This window comes from Fukomys damarensis, unplaced genomic scaffold (assembly GCF_012274545.1).
Source record: "Fukomys damarensis isolate Sample0158 unplaced genomic scaffold, DMR_v1.0_HiC HiC_scaffold_22, whole genome shotgun sequence".
In the NCBI taxonomy this organism is placed as follows: Eukaryota; Metazoa; Chordata; class Mammalia; order Rodentia; family Bathyergidae; genus Fukomys; species Fukomys damarensis.
The window spans coordinates 27608439-27632621 of NW_022900934.1; the positions used below are offsets into that span (position 1 = coordinate 27608439).

Genomic DNA, 24183 nt, shown 5'->3' on the forward strand with positions numbered 1-24183 from the left:
CTCTCTCTCTCTCTCTCTCTCTCTCTCTCTGTGTCTCTTCTCTGGCTGGCTGTCTCTCTAGTCTCTCCCTGTCCATCACTCAGGTCCTCCCCTGCTAACCTTATGGCCACACCTCATGGGTCTACCTCCTTGGATGTCTACTCTGGAGACCAATAACCCGAGGACCCCATGGCTGTCCCCCCCACCAGCCAGGCTGCTGGGCTGGGATCTTTCTCTTCCTCTTCTGCAGTCAAGCCAGGCCAGGAGGGTCAAGGGCTGGTCAGGGCCCTCCCAACCTGGCATTTGGCAGCCCCTGAAGTTAGCGCCAGGTTCCTGATGTCCAGCCTCAGAATAGGTTTGTCCCTGGCCTAGCTATCTCCAGGCCTGGCTGAACTGGGGTCAAAGAAGCATCCAGTAGGAGTCTGTGTGGTTCAAACAAGAAGTGAATATGGGGTGTCCAACCAAATATCTTGGAGTTTGCTTTCTAACCCTTCTGCTGGCTTCTTTCTCAGTAATTGGGCACTGGGGCAGGGGTGAAGCAAGCCGCTTCTGCTTCTTGAAGGAATAGGATTATTCTCCAAGAAGGGGCCTGGAAATGGCTGGCCCACGTTCCCACAGCTTGGGGAGGACCAGCTAGTTGGTGCCCAGGTGAGGGTGGAGAGCCTCAGTCGCAACAGTCCCCTGGCACCATCCTTCTGAAGGAAGAGTTTATTTATTTGCTCATTGGCTGGGTCAGGCCATCCTGTGGGGCAGGGCCATGTGGCTCTAGCTCTGTCCTTCCTAGCCCAGGTGCTGAGGCTGACTGGGATACACGCGTTGTCCTCCTCACAGGAAATCCAAGCAGGCAGCCGGCTCAAGGGCTTGAAGCAGAGTCCCACCAGACTCTGGGGTCCTTGTCATTACCTCAGAGTGAGCTGAGTCACCTGTGGGATCTGGGGAAGACTGAGCTGGAGGGAGGTTGTCATATCCTGGGGGACAACTGTCCACCTGTGGGACCCTAGGAATGTTATCTACATTGATTGGCTTCTCTGGGAAGTAGAACTCAAGAGCGAGTGTGGGAGAAAGACAAGAGAAATGAAGGTGCACATTTACTGAGCAATCACTGAGTGCCACACACTGTCCTGTGTGTTTTGTGCAGATGATTGCATTTACTTCTCACAGTGACCCTATGAAGTGAGGTTATTTGTCCATGAGCAGATGGGGAAACTGAGGCATCAGAGGTTAGCTGCGTTGCTCAAGATCACACAGCCAGAAAGGATGAGGTCAGATTCAATCCCAGGTCATCTGATGCCAGAACCCATGCTCTTAGCCATTGGTTCAATGTCTTGATTACTTTTCTCTCTCTGTCGTGACAAAAATACCTGGCACCCAAAGTTAAAGGGGGAAGGGTTTATTCAGTTCACTGTTCCTAGAGGTTTCAGTCCATAATTGGCCAGCCCCAAGGCACGGGGGCAGAGGAACAGCACTGAATGGTGATGGAAGACAGCAAAAACAAGAAGGGACCTTAACAGCATCTTTCTGCCCCTTTTATCTTATTAAGACTACTTAGGGTTAGGGGCTGGGGGTTTAGCTCAGTGGTGCCGCTGCCTGTCTCGAAAGGACAAGGACCTAAGTTCAATCCCTGGTACCAAAAAGACCCCTCAAAAAACAAAACAAACAAAACACTTAGGGTGGGTGGCACTCATGCCCTTAATCTTAGTGCCCTTGGGCCTGGTCCCACCATGAGTCTATCACACACTTAGATGCAGCCACCTCTAAGAAAGCTTTGGGGGGACATCTAATCACAAACCGTAACAGCTTCTGTTTGCTCAGCCTTGGATCTGTGAGATGCGCAGCTCCACTAAATGTTTGCAAAATGAGCTTCCACCTTCCCACCTACGAAATAGTTGCTGTGGTGCATGCATGCCTGGGTTTGCTGTGAGGCCACAGGAAGAGATTGGGGATCTGCCTGGTGCTGCTTGTGCTGACAGGGCAGTGTGACCGCCACCTTTGCTCCTTTTGTCTTTTGGGGTGAGTGTACTGCTGTGTTGAGTACACACGGGGCTTTCTCTGAGCCAGGTCTGTGATACATGTTTAATGGTGACTCAGTAAACCTCCTGGTGCTCTAGAACATGAGGGCTGTTCTGATCCCCATGTGTTGTGAGGAAACTGAGGCCTAAGAAGTAAGGGAGGTGGGTGTGAACCCAGGCTGACTGACTCCAGAATACACCCTCTTGACCATTATGAAGACTGTCTCTTGGTGCCCGCATTACAGATAGGGACATGGAGCCTGGGCAGGGAGGGTCTTGGCCCCACTTGCTGCTGGGAGGCAGCTCCTGACACCCAGGAAGAGCTGCTGTCTTTACCAGTTGCTTAGCCTCCCTGGACTCCTCTGTTAAATGTGTTGGTCACAGCTGCTCCCTCAGAGAGTGAGAGTTATCTTACAGAGGGGTCAGAGCAGTGTCCTGCGTATAGTCAATGCTCAATAGGCATTTGCCAAAGTGAACGGGTCACTCTGTTTCCTGGAAAGGCTGCCTCACAGAGGCAAGGAGAGAGCTCAGTGTGGGGATTTGCTTCCTCCCAGTAGAACTTCTTATTTCTATGAGATAAAATTTCTATGAGATAAAATGAGTCCAGTGAGGAGGACTGGACATTGGAGCCCACAGAGACAAAACTCCTGAGATCCAAGGTTCCTGAGACACAAACAGCCACAGGGGGACAAGTGTGCTGAGAAAGAAGAGACCCTGGCAGCACCTCCCTTCCTCTGGGGATCTCCAAGGCCTGATGGCAGACTGGGCCTGCTGCTCCTCCAAGTTTTCCCCCAGGACCCCTGTCCTCTCTGTGGCCTCTTACTGGGGACAGACATGGGGCCAACACCCATGACTAGTGACACAGAAGGCAGGACAGTCACAGGTATTTAACAAATGCTACTAGCTATCTACTATGTGCAGATGCTGTGCTAAACCCTAGAAAAAACCAGATGAGAACTCCAGGACCTTGGAGCCCAGATTTCACGGGCATCTGCTTTATCATCCCAGAGCCCCATCTACCCATGGGGCCACTGAGGCTCATGGAAGCCATGTCACTGGCACTGAAATGAAATGGCCAAGCCACAAGGAGAACAAGTTTCCTGCTCCCAGCACAGCAGGCCAGGCCCAGACTAAACTCAGGGCTGGAAGTTGGATGACACTGCTGGGGAACAGAGGGAGATCTCTTTAGATCAGTCCCTAAGGACGCTCAGCCTTGTTCTTTTCCAGGTGTGTATTAACCCATAACCCAGACACAGCAGAATTAGTCACATCTTGGTGACTAACCACACACCCCACTTTGCATGGGTCATCTCAGCAATGCTCCTGATAAACAGGAGGTGGGAGTTGGGATTATGAACATTTCAGGGTGTCAGAGAGCAATCACTCTTCTGACTGCCTAGAAAGGGGGACAGTGAGGCTAAAGAGAAAAAAGATAACAGAGACTTGTATAATTGCAAAGTATATGGGGGACCAGGAGGTTAGTGCATCAAAAGAGGCAAAGACTCTCTGAGCTAACCATCATCCACTGGGAACACATAATAATTGGAGGGGCGGTGGTAATCCTATGTCAATGCAGATCTTATCCTGATGAGGGTTTTAGGTCACAAGATTCTTAGGTTGAGGAATACTATAAGGAAAGCATTCTTAACAATAGTGGGTGGGAAGAGTTAAGCTGATAAGGAATTTTTTCCTTCCCCAGGTGAAACATTTCTCTTACTACTCAGTTCTTAAGGAACAGGATGTCTTTAGCTGATGTAATCTTGTCCTTGAGTGTCACAGCATCATGGGACCACTGAGGTCTCTGCTGTGACCAGAGGCAAAAATGGAGCTACGGTTTTGCATGTCATAGCCAGCCTGTAGGGAAGAAGACTAGTCTGATCATAATTTAATTGTGAAATGATTTCTCCCCCAAATTATGTAGAATTGCTCCCAAAATCACGGGAGAAGTCCTTACACACAGAGGTATTGCCCAGGGTCACATAGCCGGTAAGTTGAATGCTGCCATACAAGTGCATGCCCATTGATACAAACCACTATTCTCTGCTTTAGCTTTTACCTGCAGTTGACAGCTGCCTTCCCCAGTCACGGAAAAGACCTGCAGAGCAGGTCATGGTTATGGCTCACCTTTTTGGTCTTCAAATACCAGCCATGTTCCCGTATGCCACAGGGATTTTGTACTTGCCTTTTTTTCTCCATGGGATCCCCTCACTCCTGACCTTCCCATAGCTGGCCGTGTCTCATCCTCTTGGCTCGGGTGACCCTTGCTCTGGAGGCTTCCCTTGCTACCTAGATTCAACTTGCCTCCCACCCCACTCATTATCTGATTTATGTTCTTCTCCGCACTTATCACTATCACAATCTAATTAATTTATTTAGTAGAAGGGGTCAGGAGTCAGAAACACTTGCTGGTTTTGTTCATTCTAGACTGGCTAGTGTCTAGTACAGAGCCTAGCTCAGTGAGGAGGAAGTAGTCCCTGAATGAATACACAAATAAAATTCAAGAGCACTAGCCTCAGAAAACATATTTCATGTTGCAATATATTTGCACATAAGACATTTCCTAGAATCTGGTGCTGTTGGGCAATTTTTTTTTTTTACTGAGATATAATCCAGGTATAACGGTATAGTGGTAAAATTCAGTCTATTCATGTACAGTTCTGAGTTTGGACAAACATAGAGTCATGTAGCCACCACAAATGTGACATAGGACAGTGATAGCCACTCCACAAACGTCCCCCCTGTCCCCTTACGGTCAGTCCCCACACCTAGCCTGCAGTTCCGGGCAATCACTGGGAATGGCAGGGTAAGTGAGCTGACTCTAACTCACAATGGGGTCACAGTGGGCAGAATTTCTAGTGAGTTGAATGTGGCAGGAGAGAAAAAGAGAAGTTGAAGATTAGGCAGAGTTTGGGATCTTGGAACTGAAGGGAGCCTTTGGCTGAGGTGGGAAAGTGGCCGAGGGCTTCAGCAACCAGGTGGTGGGAGTGGAGGGATCAGAGATCTGTGCTGGGTGCTCTGCACTTGAGCTGTTTGTTGGAAGCCTGCACAGAGAGGGTGAAGTGATGGCAGAAGTCCAGGTAGGCCATGAGGATGGCACTATTGCCACAGAAGGCTCTGAGGAGCATTTCAGCCCGTGGGCAGGGCCTTAATGCACCGGGAGCCTTCGATCCTCTGACATTTGGTACCTGGTGAAGCTCATGGATCCTTCTCAAAAACACATAAAACAAAGGCACAAGAAAGCACAATAATGTTGCAGTTGAAATCTAAATACGAAAAAGTAGCCTGTGATAAAGCTGTAGCATTACCTAGCAGTAGGTTTTATACTGTTCATAATTCCAAAGTTACATGAGAAAAGACCGATATCTGCAGACACTAGGAAGTACTGAATGAAAATATTTGTGATTTCAACTGGCCATGAAGTCACAGGGCCTGTGGGACAGGCTCTGGCTTGTGGTCTAAGCTCATAATTGAATAAAATGTCAATTTTAAATTATACATTAGTGGGAAAAAGGAATTTTGCTCACTTAAATTCATGGACCCACTCAATGCTCTACACAGGCCCTGTGATCCCACAATGAGGGCCTGGGGAGAGAAGGTAGAGAAAGAAGAGGGCCCAGGACTGGGCTATCAAAGCCCCCAGTATGCAGGAGCCTGATAAAGCAGAGGAGTGGCCAGGGACAGGAGGAATTCAGGACAGAGGCCTCTGGAAGCGCTTCTGCTGGCTACACTGCTGGCAGGCCCAGTAGCACAGCATGAGAAGTGTCCCTGAGTGTGGTGTCAAGCAGGGACTTCACAAGGTGGGAACAGTGAAGGGGCTTCCTGGGGCTGGAGAGATGCGAAGAGGAGTAAACACAAGGATTCAACATTGCAGGGCACTTTTCAAATTTTTGTATGTGTGAAATACACCACAAGTATATGTTAACTTGTTAGGGAGTAGGGTGGGCATGGATGTGACAAAAAGTTTGGTGCTACAGGAAGCAGGGAAACTGGAGAGGCAGCTGGCAGGGCTGTGGAATATTTTCAGGTGGGAGCTGGGAGAGTGCATCTGTGCATTGGGAGGGACTTGTAGGGGATGAGGAAGGAGCTGGGATCTGAAGCCCAAAGGCCCAGAGAAGCTCTGTGGCCCTGTAGTCTCCATACCCAGCCTTCTCACACTGGAGCCAGTGTCAGACTGAGCCAGAAGCTGTTGAAGGGCAGACTGCTGGGATGTCTGAGCCCCTGTGTCATAGATCTGGGTGGGCCTGGAAATTTGCATTTCTAACCAGCTCCCAGGTGGTGCTGATCTTGGAATTCACTTGGAAAAACGCCCTGCTCTAACAATCCTAGTGCCACCAGGTGCACCCCTCATGGGTAGACAACGAAATGCAGCTGGCAAAGGTACCCCTGGAAGAGGCATGGGCAGGGGTGCACCTGTGAGACAGAGGAGAGAAAGGAGGCAGCAGCCACAGGCTGGCCCCCAGCTCAGCTCATTACCCCTCCCTGGGGAGCCCTGGTTTTCCCAAGGAACCTGGGAGCCACACTGTGGGATCTCCCTGAAGCCTGAATGAGAGGTTGAGGGAGGGAGCCAGGGACAGGGTTGGGATGGTAGGCTGAGCCAGCTAGAGCAGAAGACAGGGGACTGTGGAGTGAGGACAGAGGGGAGGAGGGAGAGCTCCTCTCTGCCTGCAGGCTCTGAGCCTGAGGACACACTGTTCACCTTCACATCCTGGGCCCTGCTTCTTGGCTCAGGGGAAGGAACAGCCCTGTCAATGAAATGCAGGATGATCCCAGGGCCCTTGGGGACAGACTCCAGCCCTGCTTGGCAGATAGACAAGGCCAGAAGTTAGAAAGCACAGCCTGGCAGATGGGCCTGCAAACTGTACAAGGGAAAGGTAGGTGCCGACCTGCTGGCTGCTCTCCGCTGGGAAGCTGGGGCCAAGGCATGACATGGAGCTTGTGCTCTGGGCCTTGCTTCTCCTCTTTAGCACCAATTCATGGAGCAGATATTTATTAAACATCAACTGTCTACCAAGCCTTGTGCTAGACCCAGAGATAAAGTGGTAAATTTGACATTCTAGAGGACAAAAGAGACAACAGAGAGATAGACATGTAGTACAAATTCAGGGAGTGGTAATTCGAGTGTGGTAGGAGGCCCAGACCAGAAGAGCCTGCTGGGGCAGCGGGGAGGTGTCAGTTTGGCTTTTTCTCTGAGTGAGATAACAAGATGAATGGGTTTGAGCAAAGAGGGCGTGGCTTCATTTAGTTTTAACAGAATCCTTCTGGCTGTGCAGTGGGGGATGGTAGACGTCCAGAGATCAGGAGAAAGTTTTGAGGATAGTCCAGGCCAGGGGTGCCAGTTGCCTGACCTGGCACATTCTGAGCCCCTGGCTGCTCTGTGGCTCCACATGGAGACACTTGGGAGGGACAGAGGCTGCCCTGACCCTGTCCATGACCCAGTCCACTGTCTCTCTGCAGCTGGAGAAGAACATCCAGACCCTCTTCGGGTCGGGGCTGCAGCAGGCCCAGGAAAACATAGTCCAGAGCCACACAACTCCTGTGCTGGAGTTGGACACCAGCCTCCTGAACCAGACCACAAACGAGACTGTCAAACTGACGGACATGGAGTCTCAGGTAATGGGGAATGTGTGGGTGGGTGGCCAGGCTGGTGTCTTGCCTTGACCTCTATCTCTGGCCCCTTCTGGATCATAGGCCCTTGGCACCCCTCCCTGAGGACTCAGTCCCATCCATCACTACTGGGCTGTAGGTCTTGTGGGGCTGGGCTGTCATGGGCCCTGCCTGGCTTCTTGTCCTGTGTGCATGTAGTGTCTGAATCGTACTGGGCACCAGGTACAGACAGACACAGTCCTTCCTCTTGGGGTTTTAGGTGCATGAGAAAGACACGTGGTAAAGGATCTTTTAGACTTCAGGGGCTAAGGACTTCCTGGGCAGTGGTAGAGAGGGAACAAGGGAATAACAGGATGTACATGTGTCCCTACCCCTTGGAGCTTATCGAGGAAGCAAACAGAATGAGTCCCATCTAACTTACATGGCAACTGTGCTTAGAGAAGAGAGCAGGAGGGTGCTGTGCTAAATGTGGTGAGCAGGGTAAGACTGCCAGTGCTCTGCCAGGCCAGGAGGGACCACTGAGGAGCAGCACTGATGGGCAGTGTGTGCAAGACAGAGAGAAGAGTGCCTGCAAAGGCAGGAAGTGGGAGGGTGGGGGCAGATCCAGGAATGTAAGGACAGCATCATGCTGGAGTGACCAGGGGGGAGTAGCAGGTGGGGGCCAGTGACGTAATGCAGAGAGGCAGTCAAGGGCTTGGCGAACCATGGTGAGGACGGGAGGAGCAACAGGGAGATTGTGAGCAGAAAGGACACATTTGGAAAGGCTGCTGAACAGGAAGTTACTGGAGAGGACAAGGGTGGGCCAGAGAGCCCTGTGAGGAGGCCAGTGCAGGACACTGGACAAGAGATGACAGAGGCAGGGGCCATAGAGGGGGCCATGGAGGGAAGAGGTCAGGGACTGTTTGGAGGGGGTAGATGACAGCACTCGCTGATAGAGAGCATGTGGGGTCAAAGATGACCCTCCTGGGGCCTGAGAGCAGGAGGACTGGAGCTGTCATGGGCAGTGATGGGGGAGGACCAACTCAGGCAGCAGATCATGTGCTCAGGCAGGACCTGGGTGTGAGTCAGTGCACGAGTGACCACAGGGAATAAGGACTTGGAGGTGGCTCTTGGTCTGCAAATGTCAGGAGTGACAGGCTTGTCAGTAGGCTGATGGCAGCTGGCAGAGTCCTTGGAATGCACACAGCCTCCACCCCCCTGTTCCTTGATTCAGGTCCTGAGCCAGATGTCACACATGGAGCGCCAGATGCTGGAGACTTCGCTGACTACCGACAAGCTGGAGAAGCAGCTCCAGAAGCAGAGAGGCACACTGGACCTGCTGCACGGCCAGAGCAGGTGTGTGCTGGCACCAGGTCCTGGCAGGAAAGGTCAAGTTTGGGACCCAGGCCCCATCACTTCCCATGACAGCTCCAGTCCTCCTGCTCTCAGGCCCCAGGAGGGTCATCTTTGACCCCACATGCTGAAGCTGTGGCTGCAGCTGGCAGTTGGATCTGGGCCAGTGTGTGGGATGGGACCAGGGCCTGGTTTAGGACTGTGAGGAGGGACAGTTGTTGGGGGCTGGGCCTGAAAATGGACCTTGACCAAGTTTTGTAAGGACTGGCATCAGGCTTGGAGTCCAGGCTTCTGTTCCAACTGCCTGACCACTGTTCTGCCATGAACCCCAGTGATTCCTGTACTCATTCCTGAGAGAAGGGTGGACAATAGTACTGGGCTGGGGCTGAGCTGGGTGCCAGGCAGGCCCAGGGCACATCCCCAGTATTGTGTGGGGGCAGAGAAGGGGCCTGTTCTTGGGGCTCAGACACCTTGTTTCTGTCTTTCTGTTTTTGTTCCTTCTTCCTCTCTTTATTTTATAAACTTTAACTGCTTTATTAAGATATAACTTACATACCATACTGTTCACTCTGTACATTTTAATTGGCCTTAATGATTGGTAAGTAAATAAATTTGGCCCAATCCTCCTATTCTCCTTCCCCGAGGACACCACAATTACCGGTTTTCTAGTATGAAAGTCAGAGTCCCTTCACGATGTCTAAATCTGCATCAGGGAACTTCCTTAAATTACAAAGAAAAAAATAGTCTTGGTGTGCAGATAAGGCAAAGAAGCCTGACCCACAACCCCCAGATTTTATCTTCGTTTTGAGTTGAACAGATCGAGGTTTGAGGGAGCCAAACCTACTCACTAAACAACCTTGTCAATAGGGCAAGATAGTTATTGCATGCATGTGCTTTGTGCACAGCACAGCTATAAGGACTGTCCCCTCCCTCTGAGTTGGGTGCCAGCAGCAGAGGTTCTTATTCTCATTCCCCTACCCCAAGTTCCAGGTGCAAGAACAGCATTTTCAATCACTGAATTGGACAGTTCCTTGGAAACCTGCAGAGAAAGAAGAGGCTGTCAGCAAGCTCTTGATTGGTGAAGACAGCTAGAATTCTAGAATTCCAGCGTGCCCAATTCTTAATTTTAATTTGGTGCCTGGGGCAGGTTCTTCTGCCCTCGCTGGATTTAATTCTTAGTCTAGAGAGTGGGTCTCCAAAACTGGATGGAGGGTAAAACACTCCCTTCCTAGCCCTTCTCAGCCACTGGGGTTCTGGAGCTAGACAATGGCTACCTGTGCCAACTGCCTGACCACTGTCCTCCCATGGACCCCGGTGCATACCACTGTCCTCTCCAGTCCACTGCCTACTGTGGACACAGAATGTGGGACAAGCAGCCCTAATCAGGATGCTCCACCTCTCTGGGCCTCCCTGTCTGGTTATGAATTTGGGACAGGACAACAGGCTCATTCCTGTGCTCCCCACCCTGCAGTAACCTGGAAACTTGGCTGCACACCCTGGAGGATGACCAGACGGTCCAGCTGGAGGCCCTCCACAGTGAGAAGAAGAATTTGCGGCAGCAACTGGACCAACATAGCAGCAGACTTGCACGCATCCAGCAGGGCCTGGAAGCTCTGCGTAGTAACTCCAGCCTCCTGCAGCAGCAGCAACACCAGCTGCTGCAGAGCCTGCAGATCCTCAAACGCATGGTGGAACAGAACCCAGGTGAGCTCAGGGCTTCTGAGGCAGGAAGCTGGAGAGGAGGGGGGAGGCAGGAAGGAGCCCTGCTCAGCCTCCAGGGTCACTCAGGGCTTGGACTCATCCTGGGAAAGGCCACACCCTTCAGGCCATCTGGACAACAGAAATATCAACGACCAGTAATAAAAATGGCCACAGAAATGGTCGTAAGAGAAGCCAATCCACACTGCCTTCTGACTCCACGGGTCTGCCCTACCCCACCTCTAACCTCGGTTTCCCCATCTGTTCAATGGTGTTAAAAAGGTTAGCAGCAGCCTAGCTGACAACTTTACCCTTCAGCCTTGCTTGCTTGCACTTGCGCTACCAATCCTTGGGCCTCAGTTTCCCCATAGAAACTGAGTCCACCAGACTGAATCCACCTCCAAGAACTTGTCTCCCATTAATGTTCTACCTCAAAGCCCAAGAAAACAACAGGGAAGGCAGGCAGCCTCCCAGCCCGGCTTGAGAAGGAAGTGCAGTGCCCTGCCTGCTCCCCAGCACTCACTGCTCCCACTGTGGCCCACTTGGGGGCCAAGGCTTCCTGATTCCAGCTTCACTCATCAACAAATGTTGCTCCCCTCATTGAGTGCCAGGCCCAGAGCTGGGTGCAAGGATCCAGCAGTGCACACAGGCTGGCCTGGCTCTTGCAAATGTACCCAACTCCTCTGCAGGCCTCAGAGGAAGGGAGGAAACACTTCTTCGTTGAGTGCCAGCTGAGCGTAGTTTCCATGCCCAGTATTCATGAAGCTCCACAGCAGAGCTGGCCTAGGGACTGTGCTGAGGAGAGGGGACTTTCACCTGAGCCCAGAGAATGTTGTGGATGGGACAGTGAGGGCCTCCTTTTAGGGAGTAGAGAATGGCTGGATAAGATGGAGGCCGGAGAGGGGCTCCTACTGCTATTGCTTGGTCATGGGAACCTAGGGAGCCTTCAAGGACAAGGAATCCAGCAATAGTGATGGGACCCCAGACACCATGCTGATAGGGTCTTGGGGCAGAGGACCTCACCGTGGCTCCATCCTAAATCCAGCAGGCCCAAGGCAGGAGAGCTGGGTGCCTTCCAACCCACAAGATATGGAGTGACCAGGCGTGGAGGGACCTGTGCATGACAGTGGGACCACAGAATAAGCCCCTTGTATGGGATCTATGGCTGAGCCCAAGCACAGGGTGGGGGCCCTCTCTCCCCACAGGCTCAGAACAAAAGCAGTCTTCAGTGTGCCCAACTGCTCAATAGCATGTGTGGCAGCACTTTGCCATGGGCACCCTTTGCACAAACACCCTCCACTCTTACCCAGAGATGATTGGAAGGTGCTTTTGCCCTCTCTGGAGACCCTGAGTTTCTGTAGGGTGGGTTGGCAGGAAGAGACACTGGTATTTTGCATGAATTTCAGTCCTAGTTCTGTCATTTGCTAGCCCTGGGACATTGCATACTCCTTTAATCTCTTAGTTCTCCTCCCTTGTGAAATGGGGATGATAATCTCACAGAGCTCTCGCATGGAGGATGAGCTGAAGTCATGGACAGGGAGGGGCTCGGTAAGGTGTGGTTGACTGGGGCCAGAAGTGGGTGAGATGAGTACAGATTCTGAGCCCAGAGACTCGGAGGGAAGGTAGGCTTGGGTCACACTGCTGTATATCCTAACAGTACACCATGTCTTTAGGTCCCACTCCCTTCCCAGTCTTTTTCACAAACGCAAATAGGCAACCAAAATCCCCGAGTACAACAGTGGTGGTTATTTCACTTTTATTATTACTGTTATCATTATTGTTTTTGCTATTGTTGTTGACTAAGGAAGTTTGCAGTGCATAGAGCGATGGATAGTTGGAATTCTCAAACCCACTGCCAGCTCAGCTCTTGCCCTGATGTGGGAAGCATGGCCTGTCTTTTCTCCTTTCTAGGCCAGCCCCTTCCTCCAGTTCCAATGGGCCATCTGGAGCTGGGGGCTGCTGACAGATGGGCAGTGGAGACCACTGTGTGGGAAATGTTATGCACAGGCTAGGACTGACATAGGTCCTAGTCCTGTCGTTGGTGGTATGGGTACAGCAGTCCCCTTCTGACAGGTGCTCCAGATGCAAAATCTGGGAGCCAGAGTTCAGGTTAAGGCACAAACAGGAAGTCCTGCCTCCTGGTAGTCTCCTGGTTCCTCCTTGGTATTTACATCTATCCATCTGGATCTTTAGCCCCATCTTTGGTTATCTGCCTACCTGGACTTTGGCTTTTGGTGGAATGACAGCTCAAATCTCTAATTGATCCTGCTAAATGATCTAAAGGGAGGATTTCAAATCCGTGCATTTATTCTTCAACAATAACTTTTCCCAGAGGTCCATGGGAATTGGTAGTTTCTAAGTCAATATATGTCAGAGATCTGAAATATGCTCTAGGGGAGGAGACATGGGCCTCTGAAGACCCATGGCTACCCCCGGAGGAAGGCAGATCGAGGTCGTTGTGCCCAGGGCTGCAGCCCGGAGGGGAGTCCAGGGCCTCACACCCAAGTAAGCCCCAAGAAGAGGGGACTGTGTCCCATCTGGCTGGGAGCCCACAAACTGGGCGCTCAGCCTCCTGATCTCACTTGCTCCACCTTAGCCTCACCTGCTGGAGTGAGCGTTCCCTTTACGGTCTCCGAAGAGCCTAGCTCCTCTTCTCTGCCTTCCCTGCTTTGAGCCTTCGGTCTCTCAGTCTCACTCCGGCCGTGGTGTTCTTCCTGGGCACAGCAGTCTGGGTTCCACAGCCTGGCACTCAGAGTCAGCTGGCCCCGCTGAAACAGCATCCCCTCTGCTCTTTTGCTTCCTCTCTTTCTGCCAGCCTGGCACCACCTCAAGCGGCTAGAGTGCTCTCTGCAAAGGCTCAACACTCATGGTGTGGGCAGCCATACCCCTCATGCCCTTGTGCCCCTCTCACACCAGACCACCCACTTTGCAGCCTTCACCGTGCTGTTACTTCTGCCCAGAACATCGCCCCTTCTTCTGCAGGGAACTCCTGCTCCCTGCTCAGGTCCAGGCTCTCTGTCACTTCCTCTAGGAAACCTTGCCCTGTCTGGCTCATCTCCCCATCCCTGCACCTCTCCACCCCGGACCTGCACTCGCTCTCCCCTCTCCTTAGTCACCTCCAGCTGACTTTTGTTTTGTTACCTTGCCGCCTCTGCAGGTACAGCTGTGCAGGTGTTCCAGGACTGTGAGGACATCCGAAAGTTTGGGCTCAATAAGGATGGCGTCTACATCATCTTAGTGCCCAGTCTGAACCAGACCAAGAGGGTGAGGGGGGTCCTGGCATGGGGAGATGTGAGTCTATCAGTGGGTGCTGAACGGAGACCTTTTCGGACAAATCTTCTTCAGCACTGAATTGTCCAACAACTGAGATTCCAGTAAAGTGGGGTTGCCCTGCTTTGTGGAGCCCTTGTGTAGGCAGAGGTGAGACCTTGGAGCAATGCCCAGAAGATCCCAAAATAGAAATGCTGCCCTCCAGAGAGTACTGTCATTGGGGTAGCAGGAAATAGCTCTGTGTGGATGAAGGTCATGCTCTCCGGTAAAACAATCAAGCTCTGCAATTCCAGGAGCTCAGCCCAAAGGGGTTTATTTCCAACTGAGGGCAGAAATTGAGGCTCTACTCCATGCAGGACATTAGTGACTGGGGTCCACGGAGATGCCACCGTCTTCAGTGAGCGGCTCCTGAGGTGGTTTTGGGCTCACAGGTCCAGTCGTGAGGAAGGAAGGGGTTGGAGGAGAGTGTGGGTGTCATGTAGGGCTTGAGGCCGCCAGAGGGGAAGGAAAAGGGAACAGCTTTCCAGAGGCCCTGCTTCAAAATTCCCTCTGCACTTTCCTTTGGACCTCTGAATGTGTCGCAGAGAGGTACCGTTTGTCCCCAGAATGACTTTCACACTTCCCACACATCTGCTAAATGGCTCTTTAGCCAAGAGATCAGCTAAGGGCCCCGTGTTGGCAAAAATGCCTATGTAGAATTTCACAATATTTTGTTTCATTATATTTATTTTTGCAATCATGTGAATAAATGCAAGTGTTAGTATTTTTCTACTTATGGTACTAATGAGATTTCTTTGTGAGAAACTTCACCAGTTTTCAAAGAAAATATGCTTTGGAAAGATTAGGGAGATGTAGCTATGGTGGAATTTGGGGATGTGTGAATAGCTGAGATGTGGGGGACACTCGTGGAGAGGCACAAGCTGGCCAAGGGGGAAGTGATCTGGGTTCAACCCTCAGCTTTACTTTGCAGCAAGCTTTTCTCCTCTGAGCCTCCTGCACACCCTGCCACCCCCACAGCAGGTGTCCTGCTTCTCTCCCACCGCCCAACTTTCTACCTCAGAGCCCCTGCTCCTTGCTGCTGCACTCTCCCCAGAAAATATCATTCCGCTCCTCTCTCTCAGCAGACACACCGTCATTCAATGCCCTGTTCACAAACCACCATCTCCAGGAAATTTTTCAGGATTGCCAATCACTGCTTCTTGGGGCTCCTCCTTGTAGCTGTCCAAATGTTCACATTCAGTTGTCTGCCTGTCCTATCATAGCCTCTTTCAGACCAAGCCAGCCTGAAGCCTGATTTGTCTCTGATTTATCAATGATTCATCCAGCACAGGGCCAGCACCAAGTCTTCATTCATGGAATATTGAACTTGCACCAAACTGATAGAAAAATCAGAGTGTGAACATAGCTTGAATTATGTTGCTGTGATAGATGCTTTTCTTGACAGAAAAGATTCTTTTCGTCTCACCCTGTGAGCATCCCCAGTGCTTTGAACAGAGCCTCACACGCAGTAGGTGCTCAGCAAACCACTGTGCCCTGAAGGACAGCAGTAATAGCATTTCCTGCTCCTACACCGTGGCTAAGCCCTTTGTGCCCATCCCTTTTAATCCTCCCAGCAGCCCTGCAATAGTAAGGAGTGGGAAGCCTTCATTCACCTCTCTCCTGGTGTGTGCTGGGCTCTCTTCTAAGTATTCACATGATCCATCTCATTTAAGTCTCACTGTAAAGCCAGTTTGCAGAAGGGAAACTGAGGCACAAGGAGGTTAAGGTACGAATGCCCCTATTTTACAACTGAGAAGAAAGTGGGTGTGGGAGACCATCACTGTCCTGTCATCTTAGGAAATGATGATGATGAATGTAACATTGGAGCCTGGATCTTTCTGATGCCCTTGACCACCTTTTGCTCTTTGGGGAGTGGGGGGTCCATCGGCCAAGTCACCCTTGTGCTGCCCTGGACCTGGCTTCTGGCTGTGTCCAGGGATTCCAGCTGCTCCCTCTTCCCCCAGGTGTTCTGTGTGATGGACCCTGAGGGAGGCGCCTGGACCGTCATCCAGCGCCGTGAGGATGGCTCAGTGGATTTCCAGAGGAACTGGGAGGAATACAAGCAGGTGACACGGCTGCCCTGGGGAGGGGCTCTGCAGCTCTGAAACCTGGTGCAGGTGCTCAGGTGTTGGTGGGGGAGAGAAGGGTGTTTGCCCTCACAGCTTCCCTGGAAAAATTAATTAGCCCACCTAAGCCACCTACCCTCAAACTGATCTGCCCAGCTTCCACTCACTTCCCAGGACGCCACCCCATAAAGTTTAGCCTCTTCTTGAAATTTCTTTTTTTTTTTTCAGCTTTAATTGAGTTTATTGGTACATTTTAGGGATACAGTACATTTACATTCATTGTTGGGATCTTGTACCTCTACATGACAAGTCTTGGTTCTCATTTCTTCCCCTTGTCCCTGCCCTCCTTTCACCCCCTCCTCCCCTCCCCATCTACAACCACTTTGTTTCCACCTTTTCATTATCTCACATTTTTTTCTTTTCCCTTTTTACCCTTCCCCTACCCATCCCACCTTCCCTACACCTTTAGCTCCTTTCTTCCCATTTCTAAATGTCAGTAATCTTATTAGGATCTTCTGTATTATTGTAGATTATTCACACCAGAGAAACTATTCGGTATTTACACATGTGTGACTTATTTATTTCACTTAGGAGTATATCTTCAATATGTATCCATTTTCCTATGAATGAATCTATTTTCTCATTTTTTATGGCTGAGTAATATTCCATTTTATAGAAAAACTACATTTTCTTTATCCAGTTTCCAACGGATGGGCAAATAGGCTGTTTCCAAGTTTTAGCTATTACAAACTGTGCCGTTATAAACATGGGTGCGCATACTTCTCTGTGATATGATTCTTTTAGTTCTTTTGGAAAGATAACCAGCAGAGGGATGGCTGGGTCAAATGGAACCTCCAGTCCAAGCTCTTTGAGGTATCTCCATATTGATTTCCATAGTGGTTGCACCAGTCTGCACTCCCACCAACAACGAAGAAGGATTCCTTTCTCCCCACAACCCCGCTGACATTTGTTATTGTGTGATTTCTTGATAGCAGCCATTCTTTGTGGGGTGAGGTGGAATCTCAGTGTTGTTTTCATCTGTATCTCTCGAATGACCAGTGATGTGGAACATTTTTTCATATATTTACTTGCTGCTTTTCTTGAAATTTCTGACATATGTCCTAGGAATGAAATTTTAGGTTTTCTTTCAAGTTTTGGAAAGGATATACATTTCTTAATTTGAAAAAAAAAATACAAAGGAGGCAACTGCAGGAAATATTAGTCACCCACACCTGGCTACACTTTTTTTTTTTGGTATCAGGGCTCGAACTTGGGTCCTTGCACTTGCAAGGCTGGTGCCGGAAATTTTGATTAAGTGAATTTCTTTCTCCTTTTGATACATCTGTAACCACCTGATCAGCAGAACAAATTCTGTAATGTGGAATTGCTTGTTCAAAGACCACATGCTCTTTACAAGATGAGACTTACTTTGGGATTGCCTTCCAATTTTCTTAAGTTAAAATTTGAGCAAGGAATTTAGGGAATGTTAAATACTCTTGAACTTTGCAAAAGCAAAAGAAACAGGAACGATATCCATAAGGAAAGATAGCAATATTAGCATTTGTGTCTGCTTGCTGTTACTTTTGATAAACACATATACAATAAATACAAATATCAAATTAAATTGTAGGTGTTCTTGAACCAGTTGAGGTTTAAAAAAATCATTAAAATGGCAAAGAGAAAGCGAGAGCTCAGACACAGAAAAACACAAAAGAAAGCTGGATGTTAACCTTTAGCTAGTAGCCGCACCTCATCCCACCAGTGGGGAGCGGGCTTTGGTGTGTCCTGTCCTTGGTACTGAGCCATCGTTCTGCCAATTGCTGTGGTTTCCTTAATTTGTGCACTGATGACAAGACATTCTACGTGCTCTTAAGTTTTTGTACATTTTTATGTTGCGGAAATTTTGCACTTCCTGCCCCATCCTGTACAAAGCCTGCTCTACCATTTATGTAGCAGATTAAAATCTTTATGATGAGATTTAACAGACACGCAGTTAAGTGCACATGTTCGAAGTATAAAGCTCAATGAATTTCACATGTGTGCTCACCCTGTGACCCACTCAGGGCAGACATACAAACCTTACAGCACCCCAGAAGGTCCCTTCTCCTTCCTCCAAATCCCCCCCCCACAAAATAGACTCTTTTCATTTAGATCTCCCCTGATTAGTTTTGTCTGTTCCTGAAATTTGGAGCAATGTGATTTCAGTCATATTTAATGTACTTTTACACTTAAAAAGTATGGAAGGTGGTGATCTCCTTCCCCCAGCCTGCTCACAGTAATCATTAGACCCAGCACTTTAAGATGTCTGGCCCCAGAGCCTGGTCCAGCACTCTTGCTCAACCAGAGTCCTGGCCTCCTTCCTTAGCAAGCAGCCCACCCCATCCTCCTCCTACCCCTAGGGCTTCGGCAACCCAGCGGGGGAACACTGGCTGGGCAATGAGTTGGTGCACCAGCTCACCAGCAGGGCAAAGTACTCTCTGCGCGTGGAGATGGAAGACTGGGACGGCCACACATTCTACGCCAGCTTTGAGCATTTCCAACTGGGCAGCGAGAAGCAGTCTTACAGGTTGGTCCCATACCCAGGAGGTGAGTGGGCTGGGCTCCAAGGGCAGGGCCTGTAGATCGGCCCCAATGGGCACTTCTAAGCCTTTCCTCTTTCTACCACCTGTCCTTTACTTAGGCCCATGTCACAAGATCTGGACGTGGCTGGTTAGAACTCAGCATGTTCTGAATGCTGAGTGGGACGGAGAGAATGGGGCGGGGTCCTTCCAAGGGCGATCCCTCCAGGTCAGCCATTTACTGAGACCTGGAAGGGGGAAGTGTCTTGTCCGGAATGCTCTGTGTCCTGAGGTGAGGAGAAAAGGTCCCCAGGTTGGAAGGCAGGAGAACTGGACCTTTTTGGGAACTTTGGTAGGTCTCACTTGGGCAAATCAATTTCAGGTTGCTCTGAAGCTCTGTGCTTCAAAAGCAGAGTGTGTTTGGATATGAGGATACTGCAAAATCTTTACCTCACCCGACTGCTTCTTCAGTCTGGGTTCTTGGTATGTTTAGGAAAAGTAGTGAGCATTTATTTAGCATCTATTTTCCCAGCACTCCATTTAGTCCTCTGCACAACACTCTGAGGTGGGCATTACTTTGCCTACTTTAATAAAAGCTGAGGAATGAGGGTGAGGCACCCAGGTAGAGATATACAAATGATATATTTGAAGACAGAGATATCACATTTCTGCCTCACAGCTTAAGTCTGCATTACTTTAAATTTGGAAGCTCTCGTGTGTGAATTGTATGGGCTCTCTGGCTTCATCTGAGCCCCACAGAGCTCTGTATCTCCAGGCCTGCTATTCCCAGGCCTCAAAGGGCTCTCATTTATCCGTCCTTCTGCAGAGCCCTAAGTAGCAGGATATTGGACACTTGCCCTGGGCCTTCATGTGGTGGACTGGTCATCTGGGGAGGAGTCAGACCTGGAAACCACTCTTTCAGAGTTGCTCCCATTCTGGTGTGGGGGTGGCTTAGGATGGTGGTAAGGTGCTCCTTACCATTGTGGGGAGAGTGGCTGCCAGGTGGAAGGCATGGAAACCTGGAGATGCTGTACACTCGGAGGGCTCCTGGAAAGAGGTGATGGCTGTCATGAGTAGACTCTGCTCATACAGAGAGCAGATAGGAAGGGCACCCCAGGGAGTGGGCATATTCTGAAAAAGTCAGAGGTGCCTCCAGCTGGACCACCCCTATCCCAAGCCTGAAGCAGAGTCTTGCAAGGTTGGTTGGGATCATAAAGAGTTGTGTGGTCATCCAGGAAAAGACTGGGAGACTGGAATCCTGGAAGCTCTGGAGTATGAGCCATGGAGAGAAGGACAAGAGACACTGTACCCAGAGACCCATCCTCCAGGGTCAAGTGTCTCCTTGGGCAGGTAGGTCCCAGAGGGAAGTCCAGGGTAAAGGTACACAGTGAGTAGGTGGGGAGTGGGCATCCAAATGTGAGGGACGCCCTTGTTTGTTGGACACAGTAATGGGAACCCCAGCACGGGTGCTTGCAGAGCCTGCAGAGGAAGTGGCACCCAAGAGCCACAGATGAGGCACAGGCACATCTGCTTACCAGAGGTGCACACACACCCAGAACTGAACACAAGTACAGACAGCACACGGAGATGCTCAGGTAGCTGCACAACCAACTTGTACTGTGGAAGGGCTCCCACACCCCTGGGTGTGCACAGGTCACACACACACACACACATACACGACACACATGTGCATAGCTATACAAATGGGCACACTCTGAGCACAGGCACACGTGTAAATGTACCTCCCAAAAGCTCTCCCAGAGAAACAAAGGCCCAGATCCTAGGGCAGATCCTGGAGGGCACACTTGTCCACACTGGCTCTTCCAGTGCAAACTCAACACCCACACACATGTCTACACGTGGCCACGGGGAACTGTATCCAGGTGTCAAACAAGAAACTCGCAGGCTCTGTGTGAACACATGGGTGACATACCCAACTGGCTTGCACTGCTGCTGCGGACACAGCCCTCACCTGCAGTCTTCCAGCCAGGCTTGTCTGTATGCCAGGGCCCAAGGAACAGCAAATCCTAAGTGTGCCTAGAACTCACTAACCTGCATACTCTACACACCTGTGTAACCAAACCACACAACGAACAAGGCCATCGTCAATATTACTGTGGTTGCCATGTTCACATGTGGAGAGACTGAGGCTCAGGGAGGTGAGGCAGCCTTCCCAAGGCCATGCAGCCGCCAAGTGGCAGAGCTGGGGTTTGGATCCAGGTTAATGGCCGTCAGCACCAGGCAGCCTTGGCTGTGCCTGCCAGGACCGAAGAGCTTGGCCAAGGAATGTAACTCCCCCTTCACCACCTGCCCACTGATGTGCAAGTCACAGGGCTGGGGTTTTCCGGATGTAGCTCTCTGTGGGCTGCTGTGCTCACAGAGGGCTTCCTGGAAGAGACAAGTGGACATGAGGAGCTGTGAAGGGACCAGGGTGTAGGATGGTGGGTGGCTGAGGAAATGAATGTGGGCCCCCAATTAGGCCACACAGCCAGAATCTGATCCTGACCCTCCTTGGTCCTGAGACCTTGTGCAGGTTCTTGCGCTCTTAGGATCCCATCTCCTCCTGTGGAAAGGGTATCATGAGACTTAGATAAGAATGAGTCAACCACTGCAAAGGGCTTTGGACAATGCCTGTCCCCTGGTAGAGGTTCCAAAACTGTCAGCTTTTGCCCTTGTTATGGTCATTGTGACTCTTCTGCAAGATGTAGTTAATGAGATGAGGAGGGCTCAGCACACAGTAGGTGCTTTGTTCCTGAGAGCCCGCTGGGGAGGATGATCCTGAGGAAAATAGACCAGGAACCACACCCAGGCTGAGGCTCCCCTCCAAACTCCACAGCAGGGAGACCCAGCCTGGGCAAAGCCTCCAAGGCTTGAGGCCCTTCCCCAACACGGCCCCAGCCTGACTCTGCTCACTCCTATCTCCATCTCTTGGCGTCCTCCAGGATTTTTCTGGACAAGGAAAATGGCATGTCATCTCCCCGGGGTCACCTGATCATAGGGAACAACACCTTCAGCACCCAAGATGCAGACCATGACAACTGTGCCTGCAATTGTGCGGCGATAATGTCTGGAGGTGAGTAAGGGTCAGAGGTACCTTCCCCACCAGTCCCTTAAGGTCCTCTAGAGGATACCCCTTCTCCTAACCCAGAGGTCAAGGTGTGGCAGGGGGCAGCTCCCCACCAACTCTGGCTCAGGCAGAAGTCAGAGAGTGGGAGATGGGATGAGTCAGAGACAGAGCAGGGAGGACAGAGACAGGAACAGATGGGGGCAGAGAGAGACAGAGGCTGACAGAAATGAGAGCAGTGGAGACAGAGCCGCACTGGGACAGGGGAGGCAGAGGGAGAGCTGGAGAGGAAGTGCAGCCCTCAGCACAGCCAGGGGAGGACTGAGGGCGTGGGAGCAGTGACCTGGGCAGAGACAGAGACCAAGACATCCACAGGGAATGATGATTTCAGCCAGAAATCGGCACACCGTGAGATGCTCACATGGAGACTACCAAGAGGGAGAGCCTCACAGAGATAGAGACAGAGGCCACCAGATACCCAGGGAGGTGACACAGAACTGTGAGGGAGCCAGGAGGTTGGAAGGTCAGTGAGGGAGGGACACAGGATGCAGAGGATTCCATTCTGGAGAAATGAAAGAATGTGCACAGTGGCTGAAGGGGTGACCAGAGCCCACACTGCCCTCTAGAGGCTCTGCCTGAGTAGAAGGTCTGTTGCCCTCCTCCTCCTCTCCAGCCAGCTGGTGCCCAGGAGGCAACAGCCTTGATTGGTCCACGTCCTCCTCTTCCACAGGGTGGTGGTTTGATGCCTGCGGCACCTCCAACCTCAATGGCATCTACCACCCAGCCGGTCAGCACAAGTTCAAGATCAATGGCATCCGCTGGGACCGCTCCTCCCCTCACTCTGCCTTCTCACTCCGCACCTCTCGCATGATGATGCGGCCCTTGCAAAGCTAGTGAGCACTGTGCAGAGGCCAGTCTAGGTTGTCTACAGACAATAAGGCCAGTAATAGCATCTGCACCATGCAGGTCCCTGAAGGTCAAGAGGAATATGCATGTGACCCCCCCTCAGAAGACACTGGGTGCTCAGTGAATATGGATCGTGCTCGTGCACCATGGGAGATGGACTTTTCTAGAGATAAAACATTCCAGTCTAATGTCACATGCGGCCCTGACTCTATGGATGCTCTCACCTGACCTCACTTGTCAAACAAGGTTATTCAGAGGAGAGCCCAGATTCCAAATACAGAGTGGTCTTAAGTGGTGTGTGGCTATGGTGCTGTGACTTCATCCCTCTAGGAAAGTGGACCTCAAAGGATGGCAGTGAGGATGGATGATGTAATGCGTGCATGTGTGCGTGTGTGTGGGTGTGGGTACTGCAAATGTATAAGTGATGTGACGGCTGTTTTGGGGTAAATCGTGAGTCATGCCCTATGTGTGCAGCAGGCTGGAAACACCCAGGAGGATGCACACATTTGGGACATGTTCAGGACCTGCTCTGCCATCCTCCTCTGCCCACCCTGCCCCTTGCCCAGACTTTGGAGAAAATCAGGACCCTTTATCTGTCAGCACCAGTCTGGACCAACACTCTCTTGTCATATGTTGATTTGATTTGACTTTCCTACCTTTATTTTTAAAACTGTTACAAATCGCTGATTCCTCTTATTTTGCTCTTACATATCCATTTCACTTATTTTAAATTTTAATTTCATTTAAAGATTTAAATGTTATTTTTAATATTTTAATTTTTGTTAATTTAGAGATAACTTATTTAAAGGTACTTTAGAAATACATTTTTAATTTTCTATCTATATTTTTATTTTTATATTTTTTCATTTGCTTAGTTTGTTTTTAAATGCTTTTCTATTTTAGAATAACTGGTTAATTTTAATTTTTTTTCCCCTGGTACCAGGGATCAAACTTTGGACCTTGAGCTTGTGAGGCAGGTGTGGCACCACTGAGCTAAATCCCCAGTCCTCTGGCTAATTTTAAAAATGTATAGTTTTTAATTGAAATCATTTAAAGATTTTTAAAAATTTACCTTTATTTTAATTTTGCTCACATTTTGTTGGATTACCTGAGTGCTGTCAATTTATAGGGCTTCCTTGCCAATACAGTGCTTGTGGCATTGAAAATATCTTTCTTCAGGATGATGCCATCCACAAGCTTTGTGTCTTTGGAGAATAACAATCATTACACATGACATTGTTGATGAGCTCAAGCCCACTGGATTTCCTTGGGGAAAAGGATTGTTCTCACTTACAGTCTCAGATCGATCCTATTGAAAGTCCTTACAAAAGCTGGATGTGGTGGTAAACACACCTGTAATCCCAGCACTTTGGGAGGCTGAGGCAGGAGGATAGAAAATTCCAGACAAGTCTTAGCAACTTATCAAGTTAGTGAGACCCAGTCTCAAGGTAAAAAATCATTTTAAGATGCTGGGGATGCATTTCAGTGCAAAGGTCCTGGGTTCAATCCCCAGTCCACACACACAAATTCCTTATAAGAGGCCTGGTTGGCAAAGGCCCCCCCAACCTGTGAGGGAGTCTTTCCCAGGCCTTCCTAGAGGCAACACTTGAAGTTGCAGACACAGGTGACACATCTGCCCCTCTGCTTCCTGCTGTCTG

The 24183-nt window shown here is 50.3% G+C and overlaps 1 protein-coding gene across 1 annotated transcript in view; it reads left to right on the plus strand.

Annotated features, from left to right (window-relative positions):
* Nucleotides 1-23138, plus strand: part of LOC104860341 (angiopoietin-4) — a 25513-nt gene extending 2375 nt beyond the window's left edge. Inside the window, exons 2-9 of the mRNA XM_010621477.2 lie at nt 7443-7598; nt 8806-8927; nt 10396-10628; nt 13780-13886; nt 15896-15997; nt 18397-18563; nt 21498-21628; nt 22350-23138. Coding sequence (XP_010619779.2) covers nt 7443-7598; nt 8806-8927; nt 10396-10628; nt 13780-13886; nt 15896-15997; nt 18397-18563; nt 21498-21628; nt 22350-22513 — 1182 coding nt within the window. The 3' untranslated portion in view covers nt 22514-23138. The remainder of the gene's footprint in view (nt 1-7442; nt 7599-8805; nt 8928-10395; nt 10629-13779; nt 13887-15895; nt 15998-18396; nt 18564-21497; nt 21629-22349) is intronic.
* Nucleotides 23139-24183: the final 1045 nt, after the last annotated feature.